At 52.7% G+C, this 11,802-nt stretch overlaps 1 protein-coding gene across 3 annotated transcripts in view; it reads left to right on the top strand.

Moving 5' to 3' along the window:
- The window catches only part of Exoc3l2 (exocyst complex component 3 like 2), a 31,943-nt gene extending 20,781 nt beyond the window's left edge, over nucleotides 1–11,162 (top strand). For 2 of the 3 annotated variants that reach the window (XM_075989708.1, XM_075989706.1), the window contains 5 exons: nucleotides 1,536–1,671; nucleotides 5,339–5,461; nucleotides 5,868–6,023; nucleotides 7,907–8,028; nucleotides 9,611–11,162. In XM_075989708.1, coding sequence (XP_075845823.1) covers nucleotides 1,536–1,671; nucleotides 5,339–5,461; nucleotides 5,868–6,023; nucleotides 7,907–8,028; nucleotides 9,611–9,902 — 829 coding nt within the window. In that variant the 3' untranslated portion in view covers nucleotides 9,903–11,162. The remainder of the gene's footprint in view (nucleotides 1–1,535; nucleotides 1,672–5,338; nucleotides 5,462–5,867; nucleotides 6,024–7,906; nucleotides 8,029–9,610) is intronic. The other variant, XM_075989714.1, reaches the window with a different exon arrangement.
- Nucleotides 11,163–11,802: the final 640 nt, after the last annotated feature.

The raw sequence follows: 11,802 nt of genomic DNA, 5'->3' as shown, positions 1-11,802 counted from the left end.
ATCGCAGGCTTTGTTGCTTTATTGTCGCTACTGGGATGAAACCCAGCACCTCCGGTCTGCTTACTGCACCTCCACCAAGCTGCACCCCTCAGGTGGCTTTTATAAAATTGGGAGTTCAATTCAATGAGGGAGATGGCTCAGTGGTGACAACAGATTGAGTTTCATCCCTGGGGCCCACATGGTGGGAGGAGAAAACTGACTCTCAAGGGGTCCTCTGACCTCCACACGTACTCTGTGGCAGGCACGCCCCCATAAATAAAATAATAAATAATGGTGATAATGATCCTCCTTACCACCACGGTCTGCCTGTTTGGGAGAAATCCATACCATTAGTATTATCTGCATATACTCTGACAGGTATTTGAACAATTACCAATGCACTCAACAAGACAGCTGGGTGTGGTGGTGCATGACTTTAATCCCAGCAGTCGGGAGACAGAGGCAGGTGAATCTCTGAGTTCTAGGCCAGCCAGGGCTACACAGAGACACCCTGTCTCAGTTCTAGAGATGGTAGGACCTGGGAGAGTGGAGCCGATGAATGAGGTGGGAATAGCTGACTTTATTCAGAGCATCAGACAGTCTGTACTCTGGCGGTAGGAGGAGTCACGTGTAAAGTGTCCAAATCGCAAGGACAAGCCACGCATGGCAGACAAGCCGCATGCAACAAAAGCGTGTTTTTCCAGAGAGACATATAAACAAATATCAGTAGCCATGGTGACGACTGATCTGAAACAGACTCTCTCCTACCCACTATGCCTGGGAAGAGCACGGAAGCAGGAGCAATTCTGTGGATTTTGAAGAAACTCAGGTCACAGGCTCTGGTCTTGGCTTCTTAGGGTTTTCTCACAAGCTCGCAGACTTCTCTTCACAGGGCTCTCTTCTTGACCTGTGTTCTGACAGTGTCTGGATTGGTCCTTTTCTGTTATTCTCATTGATGGTGATCTAATCCAAGACCTAGCAGGCTAGGCAGGAGTTTTATCCTTGAACTGGATGGACTTTTAGTCTTTTGTTTGTTTCTGAGACAGGGTTTCTCTGTGTAGCCCTGGCTGTCCTGGAACTCACTCTGTAGACCAGGCTGGACTTGAACTCAGAGATCTGCCTGCCTCTGCCTTCTGAGTGCTGGGATTAAAGGTGTGCGCCACCACTGCCCTGCTCTCTTTCTGTCTTTTTAAAAAGATTTATTTTATTCTCCGTGTGTGTGCATGCACATGTGTGCTTGTTTGTACATGAATACAGTCCTCTCAGAGGTCAGAAGAGGCTGTGATGTCCTATAGAGTTATGGATGGTTGGGAGCTGGCTTGTGGGTGCTGGGATCTGAACCTGGGTCCTTTTAACCACTGAGCCACCTCTCCAGCCCCATTCAAGCGAGTCTTAAAGTCATTCTGCAGCCCCGGCTGGCTTTGAACTTTATATCCCCACCGCCTCAGCTTCCTCCATCACTGGGATCATAGACCTGCTACCCCAGACCCTGCTGGTTCTGGCAGGGGCACTCAGATGCTGGAAGGTTGGACTCTGAGCCCTGTTGATCCCCACAGGTCTCTGGCTGAGCGACTGGCCAGGGTGGGGCCCCCTGAAAGTGAGCCGGCCCGGGAAGCTTCAGCCATCGCTTTGGACCGTGTGACCCGACTCTGCCATCGTGTCCTTGCTGAGTTGTTATTCCAGGAACTACAGGTGAGTGTGAGGGGGTGGGGCAGTTCCAGGATGGATTGGCATTGCCCCCACACCTCACAGTTCCTTCTAACCCATGATTCAGTGTTCAGGGAAACAGGGAGGGCTGGGGGTGATGCCATGTTGGAACTGTTTGTGGGGGGAAAGGGAGCATAGGAAGGAAGAGGTGGGAGGATGTGGCAGAATGGGGTGGGCAGAGCTGCCAGCAAAAGAGGGCTTATGTAGTACTTTTCCTACTGAGGTCCCCCAAAGTCATGCCTCTTTATGGCCCAGAGCCTCTTTAAATGTCGTAAGGGGGTGAGGTAATAAGTGGGTTAGCTCCTGTGTTGTGGACCACAGGGAGGCAAAGAGCCATTCAGTAGCAGTATAAAGGGACTCTACACACCCTTTCTATGCTCGGAATTCTGCCTAGACTCCCAGATCCCCGATAGAAAAAGCCAGGGGCCTCGCTGTGCCCCAGGTCCCCTGGTCAGCTATTCTAGGACCTCATATCCCCCCACCTCCGAGACTCCATTCCACTCACGCAGTAACACCCACTTCTTAATGCTTTCCTGCCTCGGGCCCTGGGCCTTTCTGTTCTCTCTGCTCAGATGCTCCTCCTCCCTTAGCCCCCTGGCTTGCCCTCCTCCCTTCTTTCAAATCTTTTTATTCATTTGTTTACTTGTTTATTTTGATTTTTCGAGACACAGTTTCTCTGTGTAGTTCTGACTGTTCTTGAACTCACTGTACACCAGGCTGGCCTCAAACTCACAGAGCTCCACCTACCTCTGCCTCCCTAGTGCTTAGATTAGTTTGCACCACCACTGACCAGCTTCTTTCATTCTTAGGCAGATGTTCCCTGATCATTCCCACTTAAAATACAGTCTCTAGGACTGGAGAGATGGCTCAGTGGTTAAGTGTACTGGCTGCTCTTCAGAAGGACCCAGGTTCAATTCCCAGCACCCACATGGCAGCTTTCCAAATCCAGGTAATCTGACACCATCACACAGCCAAATGAGCACATAAAATAAAAATCAATAATTTAAATATTTTAAAAACATAGTGCCTTGGGCCCATGAGCTGTGGTGGCACATGCCCTTAATCCCAGCATTCTGGAGGCAGTCTGAGGCCAGGAAGGTCTGCAGTGAGTTCTGGGGCAGCCAGAGTTGCAGAGTGAGAACCCGTCCCGATAAAAATCAAATCAAATATGACAGGACGATGACTGGACCCAGACTGCTGCGTGTACCAGCTCACACCTGTACCTCCAGCTAGTAGGAGTGCTGAGGCAGGAGGATCCCTTGAGCCTAGGAGTTCAGAGTCAACGTGTCCAGGGGAGCTCTACCCACTTCTGTTGCAGGAGGAGGAAGAGTAGGGGTCCTGGGGAATTCTAGCACTGATTCCCTGTTGCTTCCTCTCCCAAATCACTTACTGCAGCCAGATGTGCCAGGGCTTTGCTTTCCTGCCCCTTTAAGGAGCTGGGGACCAAGCTCAGCACTTCCCATACTAGGCAGAGGCTCTACCACTGAGCCACACCCTAGCCCCTCACTGGGGGATTCTAGGCAGGGGCTCTACCACTGAGCCACACCCTAGCCCCTCACTGGGGGATTCTAGGCAGGGGCTCTACCACTGAGCCACAACTCAGCCCCTCACTGGGGGATTCTAGGCAGGGGCTCTACCACTGAGCCACACCCCAGCCCCTCACTGGGGGATTCTAGGCAGGTGCTCTACCACTGAGCCACGCCCCAGCCCCTTACTGGGGGATTTTAGGCAGGGGCTCTACCACTGAGCCACAACCCAGCCCCTCACTGGGGGATTCTAGGCAGGGGCTCTACCACTGAGCCACATCCCAGCCCCTCACTGGGGGATTCTAGGCAGGGGCTCTACCACTGAGCAACTTCTCCAACTCACCTCCCACTGAATCTCTTTATTTATTTATTTTGTTTGTTTGTTTTAGATATAGTCTCTTTATAATGCCAGGCTGAGTTGGAACTCACAGAAATTTACCTGCCTCTGCACCTTCAGGGTAGGATTAAAGGTGGGGGGCATTGGGACAGGGTCTCTGTAGCTCTGGCTAGCTAGTACTCACTATGTAGTCCAGGTTGGCCTCAAATTCCCAAGACCTCCTGGTTCACCCTTCCCAATACCAGGCTTCCAGTCACTAGTCTCCATGCCCAGAGAAGCCTGTGGTTTTGAGATGCACAGTTAGAGGCATAGGAAGGTCTGAGAAAGCTGGTAGATGAGAGAGAAAGGGAAGGAGTTTGGGAGGAACAACTGTCATGGGGCTACAGAGGAGGGACAGCTGAAAGGGAGATTCATGGAGTCAGAGCTGCCATGAATATTCAGTCTGTACCCTGGTAGCGTTGTGCTCAATACTGGTAACTGTGTGTGTGTGTGCATGCATATATGTATGCATGTATATATGTGTGTTTAAGTATGTGTGACTGTGTGTGAGTGTATGTATCTACATGTGTGTATATGTATGTGTGTGTGTATATGGGGGTGCATACACAAATGCTGGTGTATGCCAAGCAGGGTGGGAACCTGACCCTCTCCCTTCCCTACTTACAACCTCCCACAAGTCCCCTGTTGCTGCAAGGGAAAGCTGACCCTCTTCACATTCCAGGAGACCTTGTTTGCTCCAGCCCTGTCCAATGGACCAGACACAATCATTGTCTCTCCACCACGCACCAAGAATAGCCACCAGGGAATCACATGGCTCGCAGCACACACTCACTTGAGAGGCAAAGGCAGGTGGATCTCTGAATTGAGGCCATCCTGATCTATAGAGGGAATTCCAGACAGCCGGAACTACACAGAGAAACCCTGTCACAAAAAACCAGCACAAGCCAGGTGGTGGTGGCGCACACCTTTAATCCCAGCACTCGGGAGGCAGAGGCAGATGGATCTCTGTGAGTTCAAGGCGAGCCTGGTCTACACAGAGAGTTCCAGGACAGGCTCCAAAGCAACACAGAGAAACCCTGTCTCAAAAAACCAAAAACCAAAAACCCAGCACAACAGTGATGATGATAACGATAAGAAACACAGCTCTGACAACCCTGTTTTTTGAAGGAGGGTCCCCAATTTTTGTTGTTTGGAAACAAAGTTTTACTATATCTGGAACTCCCTGTGTAGACCAGGCTGGCCTAGAATTCAGAGATCCTTCCAGAGTACTGGAATTAAAGGCATGTACCACCACACCCAGCTACGGGTTCCCGGTTTTCATTTTGCTAAAAATGATTCAAATGAGGTCTCTAGCCACGACGAACTCCATCCGGGTTCTCACAAGCTCGTGGCTATTCGAATCCCTCACCTTTCAGGGCACTTCGTCCCCCCTCTTCAGCCTGTCTCACGTCCTCTGAGCGTGGGTTTTCCTCTCCAGGAAGCCATTTTTGAAACTGTGCTGGCTGGCTCTAAGTCCCAGCAAGGCAACAAGGCTCCTCACCAATATGTCCACAATCACCACACAGCCTTTGTTCTTCCCTTGGGGAAGAGTTGAAATGACGTGGTCCTAGCCCAGAGTGGCGGCACTCACCAGTAATCCCAGTATTTGGGAGGTGGGGGCCAGGAGATCAAGAGTTCAAGGCCAGCCCGTGCACTGTGCGTCAAAAGGATAAGAAGTTTTGCCTTGGAGAGGTGTGGGAGGGTGGGGGGGAGGAAGCTGTAACCCGCCCTTCCACACTGTCCTACCCAGCCGCACTTCAACAAACTGATGCGCAGGAAGTGGCTAAGCAGCTCTGAGGCTCTGGATGGCATCGTGGGCACACTTGGCGCCCAGGCCCTGGCCCTGCGCAGAATGCAGGATGAGCCTTACCAGGTAAGTTGACCCGAATGCTCTCCTTCTGGGGGAGACCCTACCAAGTGGGGTGTCGGTTGTCTGGTGGCACCTCGAATATCTGGGGGCTGCAGATGGGAGACGTGCCCCCTGGAAACTAAGGTGCAGGGACCGGTGGGGTCCTCTGCAAGGGAAACTGTGGGGAGCCTGGGGTGGGGCATGCTTTAGGGAGAATGGTGTGTGTCATATCTGATTAAGGGTCTGATGGGATGAGGGGACCCGGAGAGGGCCTGAGTGTAGAGGGGCTGGGCACTCCGAGAGAACGGGAGGGTTCCCATCGGATGTCATGAGTGTTCTGTCTGGGTGCGCAGAGCGTGGAACCGGGGTGCCTCATGAACCTGCTAGGTTGGAGCATATAGACAGCGTCCCGGTCTCTCGCTGTCCCCAGGTGCTGGTGGCCGAACTGCACCGCCGGGCGCTCGTGGAGTACGTGCGGCCACTGCTGCGCGGGCGTCTGCGGTGTCGCTCTGCGAGGACCCGCAGTCGAGTGGCCGGGAGGCTCCGTGAGGACGCAGCGCAGCTGCAGCGGCTGTTTCGGAGGCTGGTGAGTGCCAGGCTGGGTTGGGGAAACCGAGGCGCGGAGTGGGGGTGGGGCTGCTTGGCTCCCAAAGCAGGATGAGGGGAGGCTCTGGGAAAGGGACCCTCAACAGAAACCGGGTTCATGATGGTGCATACCCAGCATTAGGGAGGCTGAGACAGGAGGACTGCAAATTTATGGCCAGGAAAACACCCGAAAACGGGGGGGGGGGGGGGGGGCGGAGCGGAGACTGGAGAGATGGTTTAGGGTTAAGAGCCCTGGTTACTTCTCCAGAGAACTCGAGTTCTCTTCCCAGCACCCACACCGCAGCTCTCAATCACTCATCCAACACTACATTCTGGCTTCTGGGGCTCCAGGCATCCACACGGTGAAGAAAGAACACCTCTCCATAGAATATAATTTTTGTTTTGTTTTGTTTTGTTTTGTTTTTGAGATGGTCTCTCTATGCACTCCTGGATGCCCTGGAATTTGCTATGTAAACCAAATTTGCCTCAAACTCATAGAGCTCTTCCTGCCTCTGCCTCCTGAGTGCTGGCATTAAAGGTGTGCAGCTACTATGCCTGGCTAAGATAGTTTCTTAAAAAAAATAAAAGATATACTGGGTATGAACCCTGTCATTACAGCACTGTGAAGGATGAGCCAGGAGGGTTATGATTTAGAGGCCACCCAGGTCAGCCAAGGCTATGTAGTGAGACCTTGTCTCAAAAAAATAAAACAAAACACCTCTGAATTCAAGTGTCACCAAAGCCAAGAATTTGAAGTCCCAAATCTTAGGTGTCTGCAGTTGTCGTGGGGGGACTGGGAGAGGGGCCCAGGAGCTCCACAGCTGCTGCCTGTGTCCTTGGGAGTTTGTGTTTAGTTTCATTTATTGAAACATTTTCAAGATAATTGTGGGCTTGCAGGCAGTCCCGGGGAAAGAGGACAGAGTACTCCCTGGGGACATTTTTGCAGCGTTCTCTATATGGTAACATTTTTGCACTCTTCCCTTTGGGTGACAGTATCTAAGATACAACCTTGCATATGCTGGCCCTCAACCCCCCCACTTGGAATAGTTCTAGTTTATGCTCCCCTCCCCCATGAGGCATTGACACAGGGCCTCAGTTTACCACACAGCTATATCTGCTTGGTCCTGTCTCTTGAGATGACCTCTGGCTATACAGCCCCAATCCACCCACCCTCCCACCCAGTGCTGGTGTTTTCTTGTTGTTATTGTTGGTTGGTTGGTTTTGGAGTCTCCTGCAACTGAGACTGGCCTCAAACTCTTTATGGCTGAAGATGACTTTGAACTCCAGACCCTCCTGCCTCTGCATCCCACATGCTGGAATTATAGGTATTTGCCATCAAACCTGGATGGAATAGGTTAGGTCTTTTTTTGTTTTGTTTTGAGACAGGTTTCTCTATGTAGCCCTGACTGTCTGGGAGTGTAGATCAAGCTGGACTTGAACTCACAAAGATCTTCATGGCTCTACCTCTCAAGTGCTGGGACTAAAGCACTGTGTCACTCTGGCTGGCAGGGTTTTTATTTTATTTTTTGTTTGTTTGGTCATTTGTTTGTTTGGTTTGGTTTTTCGAGACAGGGTTTCTTTGTGTAGCACTGGCTGTCCTGGAACTCTCTCTGTAAACCAGGCTGGACTCGAACTCACAGAGATCTGCCTGCTGCTGCCTCCTAAGTGCTGGATTTAAAGGCATGTGCCACCACTGCCCCGCCAACTGGCAGGTTTTAAATCATGTTACCCAACCCCGGATTCATATAAGCAAAGGTTCTAGCTAACCGCTGGCCAGTCTGCCGTCTGAGCCCTTTGGGAAAGAGCCTAGGTAGGAGCAGGGCTCAGCACGAACAGGGTACTAGGTGTTTGCATTGGGTGACCCTGGAGCCCTTGTCCCCGCAGGAATCCCAGGCTTCCTGGCTCGACCAGGTGGTGCCGCATTTGGCCGAGATCCTGCAGTTGGAGGACACTCCGAGCATCCAGGTGGAGGTCGGGGTGCTGGTGCGCGACTACCCAGACATCAGGTGAGATGCCGCCAGGCCCGGGTCTACTTGGCATCCGTCCCAGCGTTTCCTGGCCCGCGCCAAGGCAGGGTGGCGGCGAGCGTGTCTGACGGCCGTTTCCTGCTGAAACCAGGGCATTCTTAATACGATTTCCCTCCTTCGGCCGCCACCGCCACCAGTGCTCACAAACAAACAAGCGGCCACAGGAAGCCCAGGGCAAGGGGGGCGCAGGCCGCCCGGCGGCAGGAAGGGCTGGCCGTGCAGGGAACCGCCGGGGACACGGGGTACACATGGGCATGCGGGCGCACACTCGGGGGACAGCAACGGGCACGTCCGAATCTAGGTGGGCCTACTTCCTTTTAATGGGACCTTCCTTGAGTCTCATTCTCCTTGTCTGCTGCCCAGGAATGGTAAAACCCTATTTGTGGACTGGTTGCAGGAATTACTCCGTCATCGTCCTCGTTATCTAGGACAGTCCAGCCGGGTGTGGTGGCTCACGCCTTTAGTCCCAGTGCTCTGAAGGCAGAGATTAGGTGGATCTCTTGTTTTTGAGACCAGCCTGGTCTGGGAGTGAGAATTGAACTCCAGCCTTCAGGCTTGGCAGCAGGTGCCTTGAGACACCTTGCCAGACCTAATTAGGGCTTGTTTTGAGGCAGCCTGGGGTTGGTTTCCAGTGTGTGGCAATCCTCCTGCCTCACGGCTGGGATCACAGGTGCTATCTATCATACCAGTTTAGGAGGTTTGTTTTGGCTCAGTGAGGTAGAGTTGAGACCACAGCTTACAGAAGAGAGTTTTGAGCTCAAAGATGACTTGAGCGTGAATTGTAGCCCTGCTACGGAGTTTTCAGAGGTGTCCCACTTGGGGAATATGTTAGTGAAGTGAGCATTCTGGGGGATGAAAGTTCTGGAATGATCTACATGAAGAGACAGTGACTTGAGGTTTGTCTGTCTGTGGTGGGGAAGTTTCCAAACCTGCAGAAAGGGGGTGGGAATGTAACAGGGTGAACCTCCTAGGCTAAGTGAGGAAAGAGATGAAGGCACCAAGTGAGTACACCTGAGCCAGTCAGGACATCGCAGCACAGCTGTGTAAACCGAGCTACTCAGGAGACTGGGAGGAGAGCTTCATCAGAAAGTCAAGGCAAACCTGGACAATTTGATGAGATGCTATCTGAAAATAAAACCTAAAAAGTAGGCTAGAGATGCAGTTCAGTGGTAGAGCCCCTGCCTAGAATCCCCCAGTGAGGGGCTGGGGTGTGGCTCAGTGGTAGAGCCTCTGCTTAGACCCCTCCAGGTGTGAGATTCTTGCTTCAGTCTCCATTACTGTAAAAATTCTTTTAAAGAGGAGACTTCTGAGGTAAATTAGAGTGAAGACTGAAAGCTAAATTAATGGGAGTAGAGACGTTGGACAAAAAGACTTTACTACTGAGCTTGGAGGTGAGAGTTCTGGAAGATTATACATGGGAAATTTGGAAGTGGCTGCAGGAGATTGGGACAAGAGATGGCCCAGGAAATGAGACAGAGTTCAGGAGGGTGCACCGATGGGCTGGGTACCTGTCAGGCTCCCAGGACACTCCAGTAAGATCTCTGTGTCCCTCTCTCGCCAGGCGGAAGCATGTGGCAGCCCTCCTGGACATCAGAGGACTTCGGAACACAGCTGCCCGCCAGGAGATTCTGGCGGTGGCCCGGGACCTGGAACTATCTGAAGGTGGTACCCTATCACCAGCTCGGGACCGCGCCTTCTTTGCTGACATTCCGGTGCCCCGCTCATCCTTCTGCCTCGGCCTCCCTCTCTTGTTGGGGCGCCTCCCTCTCTCCCGGCTGGCCAGGCCCAGTCTGGCTTGTCTGCCCCTGCGGCCTCGTCCTCCATCGTCAGTTAGAGCCCGAGCCCAACGCTGAGGCTCCTGATGCCCACGTTGCTGCGGAGATACCCTCCTCCCTTCCACGTGACTCCTTGCATGAGACACAGACCTCCGGGATGGCAGGTGCCTTAGATCTCCCACCCAGCCCGGAGTGTCCCCTCTAGAAGGGAAACAGAGGCTAGGATGAGTAAAGAGTTCCCCAAGGCTGCCGAGGTCATTCCCAGCACCCTCCTCCCCCATAGCCCAGCATGGCGGAGAGCCTTCTGGAAGGCTCTACACAAATATCCCCGCCCACCTCCTTTCCCCTCACCTCAAGGTCTGGCCCCAATCCAACGTACTAAGGAACGGTAGATACTTAGAATAAAGAGGTTTCTATTTAACACTAGGAAGGGCTGAGTCCCAAGTGCAGGGGAGGGAAGACAGGGCCCAGGGCCAAGCACTCTTTGCACACACCCAAGGCCACCAGGGCTGGGGTCCAACTCCTGGGGAGGACAGTGAACGTGGACAGAAGCCGTAGGAGGCCAGACACTGCCCAGTTGCCCGTTGATACTGAGTCCTTGCTCAGTGTGGCTCTGAGGCAGCCGCTTGACCGCTCTGAACCAGACACCGCTAGTTTATTTACTGCACTGTCTGCCGTCGTTCTGGATTTGCGGCTGCCACCTTGGCACGGCCCTCCCTGTCCATGCTTAGTGGGGGAACCTGGTCCAGAGAGGAAGGAGCTGGGGGGTTGGGCCGGCAGCATCCAGGGCGCCCTCCTGGGTTGATGCAGGAAAAGTCTCAGGGTGGGAAGTTTCCAGCCTCTCAGGCTGGAGCCCAGCCGGATCCCAGTCCCCACAGAATCCTTGAGGTCATCTCCCTGCTGACCTCTGCCCCTCCGGCCTCAGCTGGACAGCTTGTGATGGATGCTTCCTGGCCTGGGTTGGGTTTTATTTTATTTTTTTTCCCTGAGAAGTCAGAAAGAGGAGGCAGCCAGGGGTCAGCACAGGGGCTGGGGTTGGAACCTCACGCATGTCTGGACATTGGCAACAACATGGGGGCTCTAGACTCTGAGAGCCTCCCGGCTGTGTGCTTCAGAGGGGAAGCTGTTAGTCTCTGGGCTGTACTTCCTGTCTCTCCTGGGAAATTGCTTAACTTCTCTCTGCCCAGGCCTCCTAAGAGGCCCAGAGAATGTCCCTCCTCCTCCCTTGACCTTCTGAAAGTGACACCTCAATGTCTTTGACGTTCAGGAGAGGGGAACTGACAGGGGCAGTCTGTTGCGTTGGTGGCCGCTTGCACAATTACACATGTATTTAATCTGTGTGTGGTCACGTTTCGTCATTTTCGGACTTGATAACCCATCGTTCAAACGCAGCCTTCCTTGTCTTCATGCTCGCGGATGGCAGGACGGTGATCCTAGCAGACTGGGTTCTGAGGAAAAAAACAGAAGGGGCCAGACTGGGCTGCATCTCAAGATCACATCCCACAAAATGGGGTGGGTTTAGTGAGATGGCTTACTGGGTATAGGTGCCTGCCACCAAGCTTAACAGACTGAGTTTGAGCCCCTGGAACCACATGGTAGAGAAAACATACATATACATACATACACACACATGCACACGCCTGCACACATGCACAAATATAACCAATGGAATGTAGACTCCTACTTCTCTTTTGGGTTAAGGTCTCACTATGTAACCCTGGCTGGCCTTAAACTCACAGAGATCCACCTGCATGTGCCTCCCAAGTGGGTTAAAAGTGTACACCACCATGCCTGGCTATTTTGAGACAAGATCCTGCCTATAGTCTAAACTAGCCTAACTCTCACTTCTCCTGTCCCAGGCTTCCGACTGCTGGGATTAGGGACATGAACTGTCCTGGTTTTTTTGTTTTTATTTTTGTCTTGTTGTTGTTGTTGTTGATATAGGGTTTGTTTCTCTGTGTATATCTGGCTGTCCTGG

This window comes from Microtus pennsylvanicus, chromosome 1 (genome assembly GCF_037038515.1).
Source record: "Microtus pennsylvanicus isolate mMicPen1 chromosome 1, mMicPen1.hap1, whole genome shotgun sequence".
Taxonomy (NCBI): Eukaryota; Metazoa; Chordata; class Mammalia; order Rodentia; family Cricetidae; genus Microtus; species Microtus pennsylvanicus.
The sequence above is the reverse complement of the archived record's forward strand: the minus strand, read 5'-3'. Positions and strand labels throughout refer to the sequence as shown.